The sequence below is a fragment of the Apteryx rowi genome, unplaced genomic scaffold, assembly GCF_003343035.1.
Source record: "Apteryx rowi isolate R43461 unplaced genomic scaffold, aptRow1 scaffold_9, whole genome shotgun sequence".
NCBI lineage: Eukaryota > Metazoa > Chordata > Aves > Apterygiformes > Apterygidae > Apteryx > Apteryx rowi.
The window spans coordinates 1,170,769-1,193,508 of NW_020451204.1; the positions used below are offsets into that span (position 1 = coordinate 1,170,769).

Genomic DNA, 22,740 nt, shown 5'->3' on the forward strand with positions numbered 1-22,740 from the left:
CTAAAACAAGCAGTTCTTTGCAGACTCCAATCTGAGAACTGTTACGTTAGTAGGAGTCACTAGCATGCCGCTACCCGCACCAGTGATTAGGAGCTCAGCTTTATCACAGGGACTCCTCTTCTGACTTCCCACGCGCCAAGCGAGGCTTTGGCACTGCTTTGGATGGATAGCTTGTGCGTGAATAACACGGTACTTTCAGCCATGCTGAAAAACGGAAATTTATAGAAAACAAAGCATGGCGTATTTCCTATTTTCACTCCTGGGAGGAATACAAATGAGGTCCTCTATATGACGCTATACCCTAAATTACTGTTCGGATACATGTGATTCTGCCACTCATCCTAAAACAGCAACGCAAGTTTCTATCAAAAGGACAGCAAACACATCTGCTTGTTCTCTTTAACAAATATCTTTGCCTGCAGAAACCCTAATTCACTGCTCCGCGCAATCTATAATAGAGACAACCTGCAATGAGCAACTCTTGTTTCAGAAGATAACTTTTAAGAGTTTTCACAGATTCCAGGAATTTCATTTTAAACCTGCTGTTATAGCAATCGCTTCCTCGAAGCAAATTTTTGCTAGTGTTCTGGATATCTGCTTGAGAGAGTATTCACTAGGTGCATTTCTGTCTTTCTATATACTAAATTTGCAAGGCTAGGCGTTAAAGGTAAGGAAATAAAAAAGTGACAATAGAATATGGAATCTTAACTCTTTTCTTGTGAATACTTGCATTAAAATAGCATCTTCAGACCTTTGATTCCCATGCTGTTCCTCAGCCAATATTCTTCTTGGCACAATTACATCTGTAAGTGTATATTTACGACAGGGAATGAAGAGAGATTTTGAAAATAAAGCCTCTACGTATAAAAAGATCTGCAACCACATTACCCAATTAGTTTTTGAGTTCCCTGATTTTGATGGCTCAGTGGGTACCTCTGGTTTGAATTGCCACGACTTTGAAAATTCAACTCCCATCCCATCCCAACCGCAAAGTTTCCTTTGGACTTTGCCACAACACAACCCCTCATCCTGCAACTCATGGTGAGCTCTCAGAGATGGAAATTTCCAGCGAGAGAGATGAATATTTTAGACAGCGAGAAAACATCGCAACGAGGTGGCTCCTAATGGAGTGTTTTACAGAACTTGAACAAAAGGGAACGCTCCACTCTCCTGAGAGACCTTCAGGTGTGTATATACTCACGCTCAACAAGGAGATTAATATTGCATACCAACTACACAGTGAATAAAGAAAATCCAAGCACATTTCCTCACCGTCCAGCTGCTTCTTTGTGGGTGCTCGTTCTTCCTTATACTTGCATGTGAAGCTAGTGCTACACAGCTTCATTGCCTTTTTAGTCCCGATTCCCGCAGGATTTGCGTGCCCTTCAGTAGGGTTCGCTCTTGGTCTTCTGTTTGGCAGAAGGTGGGCTGCACTAGCAAAGTCCTCGGACCAACAAAGCCCCTCAAGTCTCCCAATCAGTTTGCTCCACTTTCCTAAGCCATCTGCGTTTCTATAATACATGTAAGAGGATGGGAAACTCAAACACTGGGGAAGAAAGGCCAGGGAAGGGCATGTGTGATAAATCAGGATCACCCGCACTACAGTTAAGGCATTCTGACCACGTCAGAGCAGGGCTGGAAAGCAGCCAACTGTCCACATCAATACTAAACAACGAGGGAAGGAGGCATCCAGTGTACCCTTCGCAGCAGCTCTGCACGCACTTACTGCTCCTCTCCCTTTTCACCGCCAAGAAATTAGCTTCAATTATCCCTTTGGCAAACGATGTTGAGGAAACAGCTCGCTGGGAGGGTGTGCGGAGCCACAGGAGTATGACGGTCATAAAGAAACTCTTCATATTTGGGCAAAACTCTGCCAGCCCTGTTCTTGAGAAGCCCCAAGGGAACATGCTGAAGTCCATTTACAGGTGGGGACACTGCAGCACACAGGAGTACCCAAGTTGCCTGAGGCCGTATAATGAGTCGGTGTTAGGGCACATCCTGGAGCTCCAGGCTTCTGCATCCCAACCCTGAGATGAACCCAGCACCACGGACGCTCCCAGCAAATTTATACTTATTACTGCGATTTGCACAGTGGCATTTTCAACACTGCCTTGCAGAGTATTTATTATGCTAATGAACATGTTATACAAAAAGTCCAGACAGAAGGCAGGGCTTGACGTTCACTTGGTAGCTGTATAGCAAATATCCTAAAACCGTCTATTAAACTGTGAACGGGACAAAGATCGTTTGATTTCTATTCCTGCACTTTAGCCATAGAGTCTGAATTCCAGCTTGCAGACTGCATTTAAAACCTGTATATAGAAATTACCAAGGCAGACAGATTTCCCCTCGACCATATCAAAGAAATTACTATTACGTTCCTATTTATAAAGAGAGAAAAGGTGGTTTGTCGTCTCATCTCGCTCTAGAGTTTGTTCAACAATCACAAAGAAATTGTGCGAGCAGCAAAAACAAACTAACCCACGTGGGCATTTGCTGCCAAAGGAATCACTGATTCGCTGCTGCAAGAACAATAACCCCAAACCCAGCCGTCTTTCTGCGGAAGATGTGGTTTCACTTGTTTCAAAGATTCAGCACCTGAAGGTATTTTAAAAATTCAGCACGAGAGGACATTTTTCTCAGCGCATCCAAACAGCACTGCAGTCATGATGAAAAGACTCTGAAGGGGCTCCTCGGTGGATACAAATCCACGCTGCCAACCTAACGTATAGCCCATCCTAACAACGACCGGATTTGAGGTTTACCGGGATTTGAAAAGGCTCGACAACAAGTTGTGCATCTCTATGAAGCGACGGCACGATGGGCGCCAGCACTCCTGGGCAGCTCCGAATCTCTGCTGAGAGGTCAGAACACCGTAGGAAAGCAGACATCACTAATTGACAGTCTTAAGCTGTAACGCCGCACAAAATCATCCCTCTAAAATTTATTTGAATATTCCAGTCTTGCTAAGTTTATATGATACAATTTATCACAGCAGACAAGTAAGTGTCTTATAGTATATTGCGTAGCTTTAATGATGCGATTTAGCGATAGAAAATCTTGTTAAAGCAGTAGCTGTTATTAAAGCTTTGTGAAGAAGTTGAATCTCCGCGGCCCTCCTCTGCCTCCCCTCCCCATCCCTGCTAAGCAGTTTAGAGGCATCCACATTAACCAAAAAACGTACCTCAGCAGAGCTGGGCATTGCTGCAATCGTTTCAACAGACGATGCAATCTGTAGGCTTAACAAAGCCGAAGCTGAGAGATTCTTCCTGAATTCAGGTCCAGAAAAAGGCAATCCTCAACTCCTTCCAACTAACAAAAAATCCCCAAACCCACTCCAAACCCCTTCTTTGCCTTCCCAAGACAAGTGCTGGCAGAAGGAAACTTCTGCATGTCCCACCTCTGTGTCGCCGGGATGAAGGTGCCCTGTGTAGATCCGGGTGCTCACTCAACTCTACGGCTCTCGATGAGCCTCTCAACAGCAATAGGATTTGGCGTCTGTTGTGCTCATGAGGAGCACACGTAGATGCATTTTTCTACAGGATCCGAAAAGTGATCCAGAAGCTCATTTCATAGAAAGGAGCAGACCGCTATCAAACGGAAATGACTCATACCTACAGCAGACCTGGATTCATAGGCCCAGTAGAGGGAAAAAAGGTGTACAGAGCCTGCTGCCTGTCTCCAAAATCATCCTTTCGCCCTCTAAAAATATTGTGAATACAACGAAGAGAGCCTGAGAGGTTGGAGAGGAAGATCATGTATTCTTGAGAGAGAAAGAAACAAGGAAAAGAGAGACAGAAAACTTACAACTGAAAAGGGAAGGGAGAGATAAGAGATAAAGAAACATAAAACATCAAGGATTCAGAAAAAAACTATGCAACAGGCCAAGCATCAAAAGAGAAAAATAATGGAAAGTGCCGAACCCAACACTACAAAATACCCACCAGACAGCAGCCGGGACAACTTGAGACTAGCTTATGACTAAAAGCTAATCTTCTAACCTTTGCCAACACCTCCAGGCAGCCCAGAGAGATGTCTCAGGCAGTGATGAGTCTGTCTAGCTAGAGGAAGGGAAGAAGCCCCCTGCTCAAAGGTAGAACCTGAAGTTGGAGCTTCTGCCATCACCAATGTCACATGGAACCAAGTTAAGGACTTGAAGGTGTTAAAGCAATGCTTTTGCCTTCAGAATGCAAATCGGCCGAGCTCATTCCCTATTTTGCCTTCCGGACCCGAACACACTGTTGATCTACGCAATGGGAGGTTTAAACCACGCCGATCCCTTTGGAAGCAGCTGAAGCAATTCAAGCTGTCATCAGGCCTGGAGCGTAGGACCCTTCCGCTGAGTTTACTGCCCCCGAGCAGGCTCCGTGGAAGAGCTCATGGGAGCCCTTCTAATTCACTTCCGTGAGAAAGCAGACATGCCTCCAACCACTAGTTCCTTTAAATCTGCATCCCGCTCCCAGTACTACCCAAAGCTTCGCGTTTCGAATAGAGCTATACTTAATTACATATCATCAGCTATGCGCTGTGCCCCAGATAAAAAGCAAAGGAGGTGAGATTTCATTCTCAACCATTTCCAGCAAGCAATCAACTGGCTTTGAGAACGGAGTGCTTTGATCACTACCTCCGCTTGCACAGATAATCACTGCTGGCATCGCTCTCGAGAAGTCAGTCGATTCAGGCTAGCGACATTCAGGACTAGGAGCATTTTAGAGCTCTGGCTGGATAGGGACATCTTTACACGCAAATATTAAGGGCAGGGCAGCTCAGCATCCTTGCTGCCGGCACGCCGAGCTCAAGTGCCACCAAGGGCAGACCAGGGGCACCCCGGCGTCCTTGCTGCCGGCACGTTCGGAAGGAACCCCGGCATTGCAACCCCATCACTGCCAAGCACAGCAGCGGGTCGTGGCTGGCAAGCCTGTGGGGTCCCAATGGACCATGCCCTCTCCCAGAGCACACAGGAGATCTGCTGCATTCCACAAGGGACTTGAGGAGAGTTAGTGGTTCCCAGGATACAGTCTCAATACATCTATTTTTAAAACTGCCTCACATTTTTGTCTTGTCCCACAACGAAATGTTTTCGGAGACGTCCCAAACCTGCATATAGGCTCTGGTTTTGCTTCGGAACCACTGTCAAGGCATCATCATCAACTACACGAAGGGAAGATGAGAGATCCCTAATAAGGAGTCAGGATAGTGTAACTGTCCTGAACAATGACATTTTAAATGATCAAAAGAAAGGTCAGGGGATGATTTGGTGAAGGACCTGCTGTTGCACAGGTATCCTTCCACGTTGCTAGCATATGGCCCCTTCTTTAGATGCAGAGCTAGTGAGGATGTGCATCAGCAGGCAAACTGGAGGCGCAGGGGCAACGAAGGAAGCAGCAGGCAACCAATGCCTTCTGTGGTCAGGGTTATCCTCATTAAAAAAAAACCAAAAACAAACAGAAGCAGGGAAAGGAAAAGTCATACTGTGCATGGAGACACTGAGAACTTTTTTTTATGGCTCCATTAGCTTTACCCTGAGAATCTGATGCAAAGCTAGGTGTTCAGGAGCTTGCTGGTGTCAAAAGGAGAGAAGAAATGAAATCACTCCATCCTCCTCCTAACACAGGTTTGGTATCTGAGATCTGCAACCAGAATAATCTGCCTTGCGGTGCAACCTTCAGACTAACTTGGGGTTTCCAGACAAATGCTTTGCCCTGGGGATTGCCAGCACGCCCTTCCTCAGCTCCCCTAACACGTAGTCCCTCTCAGGCGCAACGTGCCCTTGCCACCCCTCGTGCTGCAGAGCAGCACTGAAGACCACGAATTTCTGCTGTAACTCAAGTGCCGCCAGATCTGAAGTCCTTTTTTACACTTCTTTCCCTTGTCAAAGGCAAACCTGGAAATGATACATCTTTAGGTTTTATCACCAACATATCCGATTCAGTAATGAACTGAAGGCTAACCTTTATAAAGCGATAAGGGCAGCATATTTCACACTCACCCCAGTGCCAAATAGCCTTCAGAGCTTTAAAAACTAATTATACGAATAGAGGCATGACTTTTCTTTCCTTTCTCCCCTTGCCAAGTTTTGAGCTACTATAATATGCTCAATCAGGTCTCTTTGTCTGGCCAGCCACACAGGAATATTAATGGGGAGATTCTGTTAGCATCTTACCCTGCCTTTTGACATCTATTCGCAAAAAAGATAGTGGCAGGTTAAGACAACGGAATCAATCACTGTCAACACAGATACGCATGAGGTTTTTGGAAAGACACTGCAGTTGGATTCTTCACTCTAATTAAACAAACGAGTTACAGGAAACCTGGGGAGGGGAAGGGAAAGAAGACAGTGCACTGGTATCTCTTCCTGCCGCAGTTCAAAAACAAGTGGTAAACTTTCAGGACATGTTTAATTTAGCAGCATTCATAAAGGGATGCTACCGAGGAGTTCAGGCACAGCTGTCAGGGTTGTTTTACGTCCAAGCAGAACACACTCCCATGTTTCAGTTTCCTTCCCTTGCATTAAAAATGGAACATGGCTGAGAGGGCTTCAATCACAGCTTGTCCTCTGGAGTCCGTTAAAAATAAATATTTGTTTTAATGCAAAGCTTTTGTTCCCCTTTGAGTATGAGTTCACTCTTCAAGAACAACTGGGCTTCCTCACCAAGACTCGCTCTCTTCTCTGGGCTAGGTACCAATGGAGAGACTGCAGAGCAGGTTCTACTTACTGCAGTTTTCCTCTACTCTTCCCACAAATGATCCCTCAGACAGAAAGGAGATCTCATCTTTCCTCCCAAGATGCCCTCACTTTTCTCTTGTCTGCCCTTGCTGCTCCGAACCTTTCTTTCCAGGAAAGGACGGTTACTCCTGTCCCAGCCAGCTGGAGAGCAGGGTCTGCGAACAAAGGTGGGTATCTATATATCAAGGTGATGGGGTTCTTKCAAATACCTTGTGCTATTAAACAGTCAGGACGAAATAAGCTCTCCCAGACTCTCTCGTCACAGCAATGGGAGCCCTAACCAGTATATCTGCAGGACTCATTTCCCTTTGGCTGTGCAGCGGTGTTCAGGCAGCGAACGCTACGGCAGCTTTCCTCCCAATTCATCAGCAACACCAAGAGGAAGAGAAAGAAGCAACAGCAGCAAAGAAATCATGTTACTTTGTAGTAGGAGAAAGTCTGATCAAATATGCTTAAACAGAAAGATGATGACAAAAACTTGGACAAGCAATTAATTTTATTTTGAAGCTTTCAGGAGAGACCTATTCAACCATGGCACAGATTCTTGAGGAATTTTATAAGCCATGTCACTTACCGCCAATGACTAGAACAGGCCCAGACCAATTATTATCATTTAAATGAATGCTACAGGAGCGTTCAAACAGCACTCTGAGGAACTGGAGCTTAAAATACGATGCTCTGGGCAAACAGGGAACCAAGAAAAGAACTCTGTCCTAATGTCTAGGTTGAAAACAAGAAACAGCACAGGGCATGGAGGTTTTCCCAGTGAATTCTACGCAGATGACCTAATAGGGTTTTCCATTCTAACATCTCTGATACAATTGGAGGAAACACTTCAATTAATGGATAATAAAATAACATCAGAAAAGAAATGGACGTTAGGATCAAGATTTTGGCTCTGCTCAAGCCAACGCGAGCTTGGCCATCAGTTGTAGCCTGGCTGGTAACTCACACTCACAGATGAAGTTCAGCCAGTAGTGCCCAGCATTACACCACGGGAACTCTGTAGTCCCAAGCACACCGGTCAGAAATCACGAGCTGGTAGGACATCCCAGCTCATGCCAAGGTCTGATTACAGACCCCAAACAAGTCTGAACAGAAGAAACAAAGGAGAAAGGTGAAGGCAAAGATGGAGGCTAGGACTGAACCCATGAACCTCAATAAGAACAAGGACTGCAGAAAGACCTCACAGGCTCTTGCATGCTTCTCTCTCTTCCAGTATCACTGCAGATTTTTGAAACACTGTCATGCTGATTATCCCCACTGCAATATGAGCAAACACTTCTGTGACTAGACATATTTTACACTCTCTGTCGTTCCTCTCTCTAGACTGCATCATCTTTATGTTATTGTTCCTGAATTCAGTGAATAAGTAAAATGACAATCTGGGCAAATTAGACTTTAATTTTCAACAGCTTCACTTACTCCTACAGTTTTATAGCCAAATGCCAATCAAGGAAGTGATGAATAGTGATGGGAATCACAGACAAGCTTCGTAACTTGTTGGAGCGACAAAGGGGACCGGTTTCTTCAGGATGCGCCAATGATTCAGAAACTAAGCAATTTACAGTGTGTGGGGAAAGGCAATCTGTCCATTTGTCTCTTCAGCAGTTGTTTTAGGCTTTCACTTTCCTTAAAAGAATAGACAGAAACAACCTTGTCTGGATACAATAACCTGCCTCCAAAAGAATCCCCTCTGGAGGTACCACTATTTTTCAAGACCTGTGACCTTTTCTCTCTCTTTTCATAGCTCCTGGGCTTGGGACAGAGGTGAAACACCACAGGGCCATCGCTCAAACACAGGGCAGCTTTGGTGACAATGCCAGCTCTAGGAACTCCTGCCCAGTACAACCAGTTGGACTTCCATGAAGTTGCAGTGTGTTGCTCTCTCCATTGCATGGGCACTGGCGTGGTCAGGGCAGCACCGTGAACCAGGGCAAGGAACTGCCTGAATTAAAATTTATTCTTTCTCTTTCTCCTGCCACCCCACCCACTTTCCTGATCTGGTTCACAGCGCAATTCTTCAAACAGCCGTGTCTGAACAACAGAGCAAGCAGGAACAAGCAGTAAGGGCAGGAAAGCAGCAAGCTGGCACTGCCATTGAAACCTCCATATTGAACCATGGCCTCGCTCTTCTGTCCTTGCTGGATCAGAGAAGAAGCTTCACTTTCTCCTTTCTCTTGAAGGATAAAGAACTTCAGGCAGGTTTATCTCCCAAACCATGATGAGACAGGCACTGACAAGCAAGAGTCCAGAAACATCCCAGAAACTACAAATTTTCCCAGTGATTTCTTGTTACAGTCAACAGAACTGAATCCAGATAACACACGGAAATTCTTTCGACAGTAAGTTCTCAGTTCAGCAAAGCTGGTGCCTTTAAAATCATATAACCTAATGGCACGTGGGCTCAGGCTTTATTACTTTACTGAAGGAGAGACCACATGTCTCAACACCCTTTTATACCTGGGAACACAACAACTACACAAACACCATTATTTTGTTTCCAGCAGGTTTTACCGCTGTCGCTACTGTGCTTCAAAACCCTTTTACAGCTTCAACTATGAAATATTTTACCTTATAAAGTCTTCCTCTTCCTCTCTCTTGGGTCTCAATTGCTTGGGCTGAGCCATGTTGCTCCAGTTGGGCAGAGATTTCAGGAGCCTGCTAATATCGTCATCCTTAGCCCAGGATCCGCTGATAACCAGCTTTTCGTCTGACTGCACGATGCTCCTACGGGAAACCAGCAACAATCATATTAGTGCATAGCAAATCGTTCTTGTCGTGTGATTCCACAACTACTCAATAAAATCCTATCACATACAAATGTGCAAAGCACACAGCAGTAATGAACAGGTCCAAACAGGAATTCAACAACGAACGTAATCTTCCGGGCAAGGCAGGGCAACGTGGATGGATGTGATAGGAACTTCTCTCAGACCCACCTCCCTAGATGTACCTTTATTAAGTCCCTGAAGGGATAAAGGGCCAGATTCTCCCTTCCCTTGGAAGTCATTTGACTTGCAATCATTTGCACAACAGAGGAGGTGATTCTGTATGTAGGAGAGGGAGAAGGTAGTTTCTCTATGGCTCATTTGTTCTCTGCAATCTCAGTTGAGCCTGCCAGCCTCTGCCAAGTGCGTTGTGACTGCAACGTGGAAACCTGCCGAGCAAGGTCTGGGTGGAAGCCACCAACTCAGTGCACACCAGCTGTCCCAACTTGGGGAGGACATCTGAAGCAATGAAAGGAAACGAAGGGTCCTCGATCTTCTCTCCAGCTATCCAAAACATGTAATAATAGAGATTTCAGCTGAATCATATGTACGGGTAAAACTGAATCAAAGATCACAGCACACTCCAATTATGAAGACTTTCCCCATTTAATATTTTTGGCAGTGTAACTAATCCGAAATCCTCACTGGCAATTCCAGGAGACAAAAGGGATGCTGTATTTGGAGGAGTCAATTTTAGTTGCGGAATTTTTGTGTCAGGCTTGCTCATGAATGACCATCAGCGCACATTGCACGGTCCTCGGCAATGCTTCCTGTTTCACTGGGGTGCCAGTGAGCTGAGGGGGAAAGTGCTCTCCCACTCTTGGGTTGTTCAGTAGACTGCAAGGATCTGGGAGGTATTTTTCTACCTCTTAAAAAGGGCAAGTGGCAGTTAGGGATAGAGACATTTCCTTCTAAATCCTGTCCCCAATTTCCTTCTCTGGCAAGACTTCCAGAGGCTCTCTGCGTCTCTGCTCTTCTTCTACAAAGTCCACGCATGGTAACCAACTGGACTGCTTCTCCAGGACAAGAGGAAGCAGAGGCCACCACACACTGGTCAGAGTAAGACCATGGTGCTGCCTGCTGTACACACCGGTCAGAGTAAGACCATGGTGCTGCCCACTCTGATGGACACCACTAGGTCTCACTCTTTTTAATGGGAACTTAACAAGACCTCCATACAAAATAGCACTGTATGAATTGAAAAAGGAAGCATCAAAAAGACAAGGTCTCAGAAGGTCCTCTTCCTACAGAAATGCTTAGCTGCAGATTAACAACAGAATCAAGATCTCCCCCATGCTCTACAAGACTGATCACCTTCTACTGTGCGAGAACACAGACAAGGCTCCAGACCTGCATTTGCCCCTCAAACACCCAGCATCCCTTGCTCCCAAGGCTACAAGGCATCTAGAAGTAATTCGTATTTACTGTGTCCTACAATGGAAGGGAATGAAGAGGTGTAAATGCTGGATGGATCTATTTCTGCAACTATTATTGAAGAAGAACTGGTTTCTCCACTATGGACAGACACTCTGTCCTTCAAAAAGAATCAGGGGCTTGATGCTGGATCTTTTAACCGAGAATTGGAGTTGCTGGGAGATGCACTATGGATTTATCTGTGCAGGTTCAGTCTGTGCCAGCTCAATCTGCAACCTGCGAAGCTCTCTCCTGGGCTGCACAGAGTGCGGCGGCTGTACTGCTTCTGGATCCAAGCCAGCATGGTGCATACGGCAAACCAATCTCAGATCAGTCAATAGCATTCAGTCTCTGATTTTGGGAAGGGTCATGAAAGACCACAATAAAGACCCTGCACCTTTGTAAGGGGTTATGTGGATTAACCAGTCTCATTTTAAATCTCCTGAAAGGTATGTTGTGGTCAATAAATAGAAATAAAAATAACAACACACTGAGTATACGAGGTTCAAAAAGCAACACAGTGAAAACGGCATTGAGACACGAGCCAACACTGATCTGTCTTGAAACAGAGAAAATTACTTCTTTTCCCACCAGCGCTGAGCAACCTATTTTTTTCACCCACCAAGAAAACAACCTCTGCTCAGTAAGTACACGCTATTTGTGAAAATGAATTTGTCACATACACTTACGTATGAATTTTACTTATCTTTAAATTTCATGTTCAATCTGCCACAAACAAAAAGAATGAGTTTTGTTTCCAGCCACAGAAGACCTCAGCATCAAAATATCAATTTGGCCTACTGCTGCTATTAGGAACTCAGTGTTTTTCCATTTACGAAAAGGAAGGCTCTACCCAACACCCTAGCGAAAACTAAGAAAAAAAAGATAGAAAAAAAAAACCGCTCCACCAGAATCTTTGACATTTGAGACAGAAAAACTGAATTAGATGATTTCTGGCCATTTCTCTGCTGAGGCAGGACAACTGTTCCATAGACTATATTAGCCAGCGCTTTGTCCAGTCTGGATTTAAATGACTACAGTAATAGACTGTCCCTTGGGAGTCTATTTCACAGTTGAACAAACACAATTCTTGGACAAAAAAAAAAAAAAAAATCCTGAGAGTGTGCCTATGTTTTACTTTACTCAGTTTCTTCCCTTTACTCCCAGTAATTTTACACCATCCCTTCTCACAACCCGCTGTTTCTAACACCTCAGCCAGTTTCCAACCTCCATAACTTCCTATCAATGTCAATCTAATTCAGGTCCTCAAGCGAATTATCGCAAGACATGATGACATGTTTTAGCATATAGCTCACAACGCTTCCTTTCAAACACCTTCTCCCTCCCCTCCCAAGCCCTATGAAATTATTCCTGCCACTGTAATAGGGTTACTTGTTACCACCAGTGCCATAAGCTGCTCATTAATTCACAGCTCAACAGGCCACGGAAAGTGCCACCTGTGGGGCTGGTGGCACCCAGCTCCTGGAAGAAGAGAGGGAATAGGTGTGATGCTTGCAAAGGCGACGGTGTACACGCGAGGAAGGTTGTCCTCTCCATAGTTCAGCAAGTTTCGGTCATCAAACATCCGCTGGCAGTAGCATCCCAGCTCCGCATCACTGCCTGCCCTGAGCAGCAAGCCTGTCCCCAGACATGGCCAAGGCTTTTTGTTAAGAAAACACTTGGGGGGCAGAGGGGTGATTGGACTCCGTTGCTTTGTGCCAAATGTATTCAGGAATGATTTTTTCTCTTCCCAGCACCAAGGTAACGTTTCCATAGTGAGGTTTGCTCACATTGGTAAGAGTTTAAAAGCAGGTGCTCAACCTGATCCAGGTACTTTATGGCCTGAGGAGGACATATTCCTGCTTCCAAAAAGCTCTGAGAGCCAACAAGGCCACTTACAGCTCAAAAAAGTAATGTGAGAAAGGGGAAGATGCCAATAGATTGAACCAAGTGGCAAGGGCACTTCCTTGGGGCTCAATAAACCTCAGGTGACTGCAGACCCCCCCATGACATCTTGGATGAATTTATCTCCCCCTCATTTTCTTATCTATTAAAGGGGGGTTAGTTTTATTTTGCTGGCTGGAAAGCGGGAACCATAATTTCTTTTTTTGGCAACATTTGGAGAGATTTAGGCCCAGTTTTACCCCACCTAATTGTACAAATTTAGCAGAGACACTTAAGCTAGCAGGCCAGTCACTACAAGCTGTCTTCACAGCTGATGGAGAAAGCTAGGTACCTCCAGAGAGTTTAGCCAGATTTTAATAAAGCTGAATCACTCTCTGGAGATGTCCATCTCTTTTTACAGACTACAGAGGGCAACTGGGATGACTGGTCCCTTAATTCAGGCTCTTCAGATTGTAAGAGGATGGTTGTTCAAGGAAGAGAGGATGAAGAAAGATCGATAGAAAAGGGGTGGGGACACAGGACGGAGCTCAAAGCTGGACAACTAAATATGAACGTGCAACTTTACCGTGAACATAACTAAACATAGGATAAATTATTGTAGAAAGATATGGAAACAGCTTAGCTTCAGAGCTGAAGACAGCAAGGTTTGTCTGAGAAGGGTGGTGGCGAGAAACTAAAAAGAAAGATTTGTATTAAGGGCAGCTACCTTGAACTGGTTAGATTTTCCCCTGTCCCTAAGACTCCCTGTACTGTCTCCTGGTACCTCCCAAAGCCTAATAAAAATGGTTTAACCATACTGGCTTAACTCATGAACAGAGCTGGTTTCACAGAAATTTGCCAAAGCAGCTAGATGTGCGATGGAGAGCCTCAGACTTCAGAAAAGTACTGCCAGCACAGCAGGAGGTTTTGTGGGTCTGTCTCCCATTGTGGTTTACATTTAAATTCTCCCCTCGCCTTGGCCCGCATGAACTATTTGGAAAATATAATCCACATTTGCAAACAATTTGTGTCAAACTGAAACTGCGCTTCTTGCAAAAGTAATTTGCTGGAGAGATCTCATCTAGATCAGATGAAACACGCTTCTGAAATTCGTCATCAATTAAAACACGAAAGTCCATAGTTACTATGTATATAAATATCTAATCCATTCACATCCAGCCCCATTAGTTTCTTTGCACTCACTGGGAAAATCAGAACAAAACGGAAATCAAACATGAAAAACCTCAGATGTGAACTCCTTAGTGCTATCTATGCTGTAAAGAACTCCGAATAAAACACTCATGCTTTGAGGAGCCTGTATTTGAACGTTTTTGATCCACATTTGCTCATATTCTCCTTGAGGAACCATGCACGCAGGGAACGATCGAACGCCAGGCACAGACCTTGCACAAACCCTCCCTCCGGCTTCCCAAACTGTCGCTATCTCGACATCCCACCGTTCACTCCAGCTGATTAGAGCAGCTCGGTTCTTGCAAGGGTTGTGCTGGGATTCCGGAGGTGATGGTGGTACCTATCGCTCCACGTGTGCCCAAGAGAGAGCAGATGCACGTTCCCTGCTCCGACAGCTTCGGCTCGTCGCGTCGGCCCGGACAGCGCTCTGCGGAGTCTATTCTGATTTTAGGCAGCTGTAAACCATCATCCCTCTACTCACTTGAATACGACAACAGCTGAGGATTTGTCCTTCTAAAATCCTGAAGGAAAACTGTGGTCCGGAGGGTGAGAGCGTGCAGAGGCATGCCAGCACAGGAGATCCCTGCAGAGGGCACAGCTTCCTTACGGATGAGCGAAGGTTGCAGAACTGCTCCCGTCCCCGCTATGTTGCTCTGATTCATTTGAAATGGATATAGATTTCTATTTCAGTCAGTCATTTGCTAGCAGCAAAACTAGAACATTTCCTGTTTTTCCTCCTGCTGTAATCAGGGTATTGCCAAATTAGGGCTGTCCTAATTACTCCTCAGCAGGTGCCAAAGCCAGGAATGGTATCAGGAAAGGAAGGAAGGAAGGACCTTTAAGTTCAAGTCAAAGAAATTACTTCTATTGTCTGGTTCCAGTCAGTAAAGTTTCATATAAAATATGCACATTTTGGACACACATGCAGCTACTAAATTACATCAGCTTTTGGACAACGTTTACCCCATATATGTGCTCACTGCTAGCGTTGTTATTATTAATAATACCAACGATCCCATATGAAGCCACTTGGCAGACGAAGCTTCTTCTGAATGAAATCAAGCAATAGGGAATAATTTATTGCAGCTATTGGTCAGAAAACACAAGGGCTTTTTCAGCTTCCCCTGCTATCAGCAGCCTCAATTAGCTATTAAGGGAGATTAGGTACAGAAGCTATTATAGCTCACATTACCGCAGCCGCTTTAGTATCTCGCACTCCAAGTATTTATCCCTGCAGCGCGGGGCACGCTCCCGGCCCCTCTCTCCGGGGAAGGCCATTTTACAGATGGGCAACTGAGATGTTCAGAAAAGAGGTTATTGACCAAAAGTCACCCAGGAAACCTTTGACAAAGCAAGCGCCCGAAGGAATCAAACTCCAGCTCCCTGTGTTTAGCTGCCACACTGCTGTCTAGGAAGCAGGTAGAGACAGGGCCCCCCAAAATGCTGATGAACACAGACATCTCAGGATGGAGCATGTTTGATGACCCTTTGAAAGAAAGGTTTCGGGAAAGTCCCACAAAATCCAGTGTGTATATATGGCGTGCTGTGGTTAAGAGTTCCTACATTGCCATGAGGTTTGAATGCCCAAATCTCAGTACAATTAAAATATAGCTGTTTTTTCAAATCTCTTGAGAACACTCATTTTGAAGGATCTGACTTGCTTTATTGGTATATACAGCTATTTATATTAAAGATGATGCCTTGTGCTGGCCATCTCCAAGCTGAGATCACTTTTGCCTGATTAAGAGAAAGGCCACATGGTTTCTAAGCTCTATTACCACTGTCACCCACACTGAAAGAGCATAAACCATAGTGTGAAGTGTACGAAGTCACTGGGGAGCCAAGACTGTTGATATGCCAGTGACCATTACTTCAGATTTCTTTCCCACCTACAGAGAAATTTTCTTGACTGTCTCAGAAGAGATGATTTCTAGAAGTAATTCCTTCCTACTTTTGTTAAAAAAGCAGAAGTCCAACAGCAGCATCTCCAGCACACGTAGGTTTCTGAGCCTTCCTCCTTCCTCCACATCCCTCCCGTCTCCTCCACCTGAACGTGATGAAAGAAAGGTGATTTGCTTCACTTTACGAGCACGGCTACTTCGTGTACCTGTAGGCGAGAGTGCAGGTGTCCTTGTACTCTTGGAGTTTCACGCACACCATGTTGAGGAACTGATCCGAATAGGCGCTCAAGTCGTGCATCAGGTTCATAAGGTCTTGAACAGTCTTCTCCACAATTACTGTACTCTGGAAAAGAAAGACACCAAGACAGAATGACGACCCACCATTTTCACACTACTGCGAGGGGAGAAATTGTGGCGTGCCGGCTAGTGAACCCAGATCACCAAAGACGGAGAGCCATCTGAATAATATTTTGGGCAATGTTGACTGATTAAGGGTTGAAGAACACCCCAAGGTATAGGCTGCAGAGGACCAGGACTGTCCCAAACTCACCGTGGCCTAAAGGCTGTTCAGGGAGCTTTAGCTAACGGATGCCGGATTCTGATCGCAATCGTTAGTAGGCAAGAAATCACATCATAAAAACAATCATCAAAACAATTGCTAAATGGCTTCATTCAGAATTTACACGTGCATACTGATAAGCAAAAAAGGAAAGAAAGCACAAGTGCGAATCGTGGGTTCAGTGTATATTTTATTCAGCCTCCTTACGTCCTGTTAATTAGTGTCACAGACGCAACCGTACAGCTGATTCTCCCTGCCTCTGAGCAGCTGCTGGAATAGTCCAGGCTACGAGTGCCCTAAAACAGCATGAAAGAGGAAAAAGCAGAAATCACGCAAGATGGAAGGCGATGGCTTAGAGATTTGATTATCGGTTTGAAACAGTTTGGTTCTTTTGAGCCAGCGGCTCAAGCCTTGCAGAGCTCACTGAGTCCTTCATTTTCCACAGGCTGATACTCAAGTTTGAAAACTTTTACTAAACCTCAGCATTCAAAAAGTGTGATTTTTAGAGGAACTGGGAACCTGTGGCTTCCCTTAGCTCTGGTTGGAGTTGCAAACCCTGAGCATTTCACACAGCCTGACCAGTAATTCTGGACTTGCAGATTTTAGAGTATCCTTTAAGATTAGGGATCACACCCACTGCTCAAATTTGCACAAATTGCATGTGCTGGGGACAACCAACCTTCTCCTCGGAAATCCCAGCTTTCTGCCCACAGCTGAAGTTTAGGCAGTGCCATGCAGTCCTCCTGTTAGGAGACACGGCACATCGCAATCATCCGGACAACACGACAAGTCTGCAAACAGAAAATACTGCTCCACGCCACGCAGATGACCACGCTTAGACAACCTGCAGGAGAAGGAGGCACCGTGTATCTGCTAACATTGCAGATTTACAGAGCGCTTACAGATTTGGGGACTTCTGAGGCACCCCAAGGTGAGACTTGGTGTGGTTTGTATTTATAACATTGCCTGGTGCATTTAATTCCATCGCTGTGAACGATGCGGAAGTAAGGTTATCGAAATCCCAGGGCTGATACAAATTGAATTAATAATAGGCCGGGTAAAATGAAGGGTTATTTCTGAGCCATGCACAAAGGCAAAGAAGGAGACTGAAGCATTTGTGAGCCTTGGTTGCTCTGAGAAATTCTGGACTCAAGTTATACGTGGGGAAACTCCAGGGACTTCAAGAGAGCTGCATCAAGGATTAATTTAGCCCTTTCTCTGTATCAATCAGGACAGGAAAAGGAGTTTGTTACTCAGTTGTTTGCAGAGTACAATCTCATCAAAACCAAAATCATAGTGTCTGCAATATCCCCGCAAGCCCAACTTCCTTTTCCGTATTGATTTCCAGATTAAAGTGCGGCAGCATCACCCCGATCCATAATCCTGCTCCTCCATATTTACCCATGAGTGACAGGAATTGATTCTACTCGCCTACCTGAACCTGATTTTGTTAAAAAAAAAAAAAAAAAGAATCTGAAAACCTCATCCTCATTCAGAGCATACATTACTGCTTAGCAAGGGGGCAGCAGGGGGGTTTAAGTGAAGGCTTAGTCACTGACTGTGCTGTGCCTGCTACATCCTTGGCTCACTAATGTACTTGGATGAGAAACTTTTCCTCAGTTGCTCTTGCATCTTATCAAGTTGGCGCTTAAGAAAATCACAGGAATTAACCAATCTTTCTTATTATAATTAGCTACAATTTGGGATTATTTTGTTCCAACAAAAATGCAGTTTGGCAGAGCTCTGTCTCAGATGCTCTTTTTTACACTGCTTCTCCTCTTCTTGCAAGTACCTTTACTTTCATAAATATTCACTCCCACCCTGGGCTCGATGCAAGCAGAGCAGAACAACCAAAGCTAAAGAACTTGCAGCCTGGAGTCATCGCAGGTGAATGAACGGGACGATGGCATGGAGAAGGTGGCAACAGCAACAGCTGCTGGTTTAGTACAGATGGGCTCCGAGGTGTGAACACAGCTTATTAAAAGTATTCAGCATTCAGATATAGCCCAAGCCCTTTGCTATCATCACCTAGCGCGTGCCAGTCGCACCAGAGCGATGGGGAAAATCCCACCCACTCCCACCAGAATGGGACATCAATCCGGCACCTTTCCCTTGGGTAAAAACTCGGCGTAGAATCACGTACGTGGGGCTGACAAGCGCGGCACGGAAATTACCGAGTAATTTGGAGAAATTTGATCGATCGGACCCACTGGACTAGAGACAGGGCATAATCACTGCTTCATTGCATTGGAGCTCTTTAAGGCGTTGCTGACCCTCAACCTGCAGCTGCTGCCCACAGCTGCTCAGCTGAGACAAAGACCAAAATCAGTGCAAGGGGGTTGAGCAGAAGTTGGTTCACTTTGTGCCTTAATGGCTAAAAAGTGCCCATTTGGCCAGTTATTGTCTCTCATCAGAGGAGGAAGTGACTCTCTAAGCTGCTGATGTGAACATCCCTGATGGCATCCCTGGAGAATACAGAATTTGCCACACAGCTTCAACCCAAATCCAACAGTCTCCTCCTGGAGCCTGTCTATACCTGGTCCTTAAAATTAACATTTATACAAAGGAAACAAAAAAATCCTTCCCGACTCACGTGGCAACCTGGAAAACACAAGCTATTCTCCACTTTGCATGGATAATCATAGCTTTTATTTTCCACTGGTATTTCAGTGGCGGGAGTCGGGTGGGATTTTCACTGGACCCATGGCATTAACTGATCTGTCCTAGCTTATAAGGGGAAGGACCTGTCCTTCCACGTGTCCTCCCATCACAGCGAATTCCATGGGTTGGACACGCAACACCCGAAGAGGAATCAATCCTGGGCTTAATCTGCCCCGTTTCTATTTCACCAAGTGACTCGATCTCCGAGGAAACAATTTAACAGCTTAAAAATCAAACGGTCGCACGTTAAAAGAGAAAACATTGCTGGTTGTTTACATAGTTTCTCCAGTTTTTTTTCCCCTCTCTACAACACTAAAGCCGCAGCTAAACTCCTGCCAATATCTGGATTTTAGAATAAAGCCTTTTGATTTAACAGGAATACTAAGCTCCTCGCATGACTTAAAGAAAAACAAAAAAAAGGGCGATTACCATATGAAAGACGACGGCGCCAGATACGCCGGGGCCATTTTTCTGTAACACTTGAACCTTTTGCGGAGCAACCCTGACACATCTGCATGCGTCTCTAGGGACACCATGCATTAGGATGCACCAGGCCCTGTTAATACAGCTGGATTCATTAGCCGGGGCGACCCAGGATCTTCTGCAAGTCCGCGCGAGGAAATGAAAGGCAACGCATGTATCATCAAAGAGGTACAATCCAGTTGCTGCTAACCCATCTGGATTCATTAAAAGCAAATGGGCATGATCAAAGCCTAATTTTACGGCAAGACACTTCAATGAAGCCTTTTTAAAAAACCGACGCTAACAAGGAAATTCATCCACAGAACAATATTCGTCCCCTCACACCTGCAAACACCGCATGGCGCTGAATCCTAACTTCACGCCAAGGGTACGATTCATTACTCTTACAGCCTGTTGGGGCGAAGGCTTGAAAGGAGTCTTAAGGCTAATAAAAATAAAAAGAAATTCCCTCTTAAGAACTTCTGACCATTAGCTACTGCGGATGGAACAGGACAAAACAAGGTAACCCCATTCATTACTAACGCTGAGGTTTTCCTCTTTCACGTGTTTTACAAACATTCATCGTTACTACTTGATATGGCCCCGATTCTCCGTTGTGCCAAAGCCCCAGATAACACAAAGCAGCTTCGGGGCAGGTTAATTTATGCTCACGCTGTTTCACAAGCCCCAAACGATGGAGAAGCGTAAGCAGACCTGGAGGTACCATCACCCTACCGACAGATGGGGCAAACAAAAGCAGAGAAACGATGAGATTTGCCCAAGTTAGGATCAGAACCAAAAGAAGAAGGTGGAACCTGCTCGTTCCCTTCTCTTGAAAATAAACATTATTTTTTTCAGTAATGCCCTCTCCTTAATAGTAGTATATTAGAAAAAAATGACACATGCACAGATTTATTCCTTGGCCTACCTACAAAGACAGGTTATGGTGGCTGCTCTGCTTCCGTAGCAGTATTTGGGGAAGTTGTGCTATCGCTGTGGGCTCCCGTGTGCATTTTCTCCCGGTTCCTTCACCCAGGCACGTGGACACGGGGACGATCAGGAGGAGACGGGCGTCACTTAAACCTCTGGGCCAGCATCACTCAATGCTGAAACTCTTCCCCTTCCCACACCTCTTGCACGTGCAACGCTGCATAAGCTTTTAAATTTTTTTTAAAAATAGAGGGACAACCTCCACCCTGACTGTTTTTTTGCAGAAACAGCAGCTTCTCGCACACCCATTTGCTTGCAAACTCTTCATTTTCTTCGGGGTATGAAGGCAAAGCGGGGAATCGGCCTGAGCAGGGATGACTTTTCACCGCATGTGATGTGCTCTTGAAAACACAACAGATGGAGGAAGGGACCGCGGTAATCCAAAGGTCGCTGATTATTAGTCTATTATTGCCCATCATTTATAAATCTCCTCAAGATGTCTTGGCAGAAGAAGGCACCAGATGACTGCAGGATGGGACTTAAGGGAAAGAAATAAATAAAACCTAATCTAATTTTGAAGCTGGGCTTGAAACCCCACACTTTCAAAACTGCTGTATGGAGCACAGCAGTAATTAAAGCTATAATAGGTGAGATTAAAGGTTTTCAAACCTCTTCACCTTTTTCTCAGTGCTGACCTGCAGCTGGGGGTTTGGGACCGATGGTTAAATTTCAGGCACACCGATACCTGGACATTAAGTATTTTTTTGTGCATTTTCTATTTCTTTAATTACAGTTTCTCAGGTGCCCTGGCTGAAAAAGTGTTAAATTCCCAGCAGCTGGCTTTGCGAAACCTCATTCCTCCTTGGTGCAGAGCACTGAGAAGGTCTGTTCAGCAAGTGGGTCCCATGACCCGCGCCCGGCACTGGCCATCGGGGATGAGCTGCAGATAAATAAATCAACACCATTCAGTGGCTCCAGCATGTAACGGGGTTGCAGAGGGAGGACTGAGCTTGTCCTGCTTTTAGATATCCACCTGGTGTTAAGATTTCCGCATAAAGACATGCATTGCTCCCAAACACCATTGAGTATCTGGGGGTTTCTCCATTACAGCAGGACGAAGTGTTCATCTCCGAGCGTGGACTTTGGTTTCCCTGCGCGGACAGGAGCCCTGGGAGCTGCTAAATCCCCGACCAGGATCGTGGGAGCTGCTAAGTAGCAAGTTCTGGCAGAGCCTTGGATGGCAACGGGAGATGGACACCAAAACACAAATGCGTCCACTCGCTCTGCCCAAATTCCAGCCGTTTAGCAACTACCTTGCAAGGCTGCTAAAATGACAATCCGCTCATCTCGTCGGCCGCCACCGCACATCAGGAGAGCAAAAGTTAGAGATGGGAAATTTTTAAAATTTAAAACCAGCAGCCAGGGGACCCACTTTCCCCTGGATATTGGCACGAGCTGGGTGCTTAAGCCCATTCGAGGACTGGGAAAATGCCCGACTTAAGCCCCAGCTCCGTCCCTGCCGTGTGCAGCCAACACGCACCCCTGTGTCAATCCATCGGTGCCTCGGGTTACCCCCTCTGTAAAATAGAAAAAATAAAGCTGAATCATCTTAAAAATTCTTTTTTAGCTAACCGATGAAAGAAGATAGTTGAAATTGTTTTACCGATCAGGGGTTATTTCATACTGAGCGATAAGGGGTCTTTGTGATTTGTCTTCTCCCCTGTTACATCCTGGGTTTACAGAGGGTTAGAGTTTTTAGTACGTATCAATTCAAAAACACATTTAAATGCAAAACTGGCTTTGTGGGATCGAAATCCGATACTCTGCTTTTCTCATCCAGTGTTTTCGCAGCACCATTCATTACTCTAGTATCAGCTCTGCAGGATCCTGCCCGTTATTATGGTTAAACTGCATCCTGCTACAGCTTCGCTTTCCAAATACCCACAAATGAACGTTGGTTTGGGGTTTTTTTTTAAGCTATAATTCTGCCTGTTTCACAGAGGGTGATATTTTTCTTTTTACGGGCTTTATTCTGCGAGGTGCCGAGTCCTCTCTCCCCACGGAAGCGAACAGGAGGCCCAGGATACGTTGCTCTCGCACATTTATGTGTGATGCTAACAGCCGAATGAGACAAGTTCTTGCATAACGCTCTTATTTACCCGCTACCACGTGATCCCGAATCCCAGCTATTTAAGGTGCAGAAAGACGGGTCGGGCGTGAGTATTTTCAAACCGCACTCTG

General features: G+C 45.3%; 1 protein-coding gene across 3 annotated transcripts in view; it reads right to left on the reverse strand.

Annotated features, from left to right (window-relative positions):
- The window catches only part of EXOC4 (exocyst complex component 4), a 391,280-nt gene that overhangs the window by 61,981 nt on the left and 306,559 nt on the right, over window positions 1–22,740 (reverse strand). For all 3 annotated transcript variants that reach the window (XM_026091145.1, XM_026091148.1, XM_026091146.1), the window contains exons 12-13: window positions 16,094–16,230; window positions 9,302–9,457 (exon numbers count right to left, since the gene is read on the reverse strand). In XM_026091145.1, coding sequence (XP_025946930.1) covers window positions 9,302–9,457; window positions 16,094–16,230 — 293 coding nt within the window. The remainder of the gene's footprint in view (window positions 1–9,301; window positions 9,458–16,093; window positions 16,231–22,740) is intronic.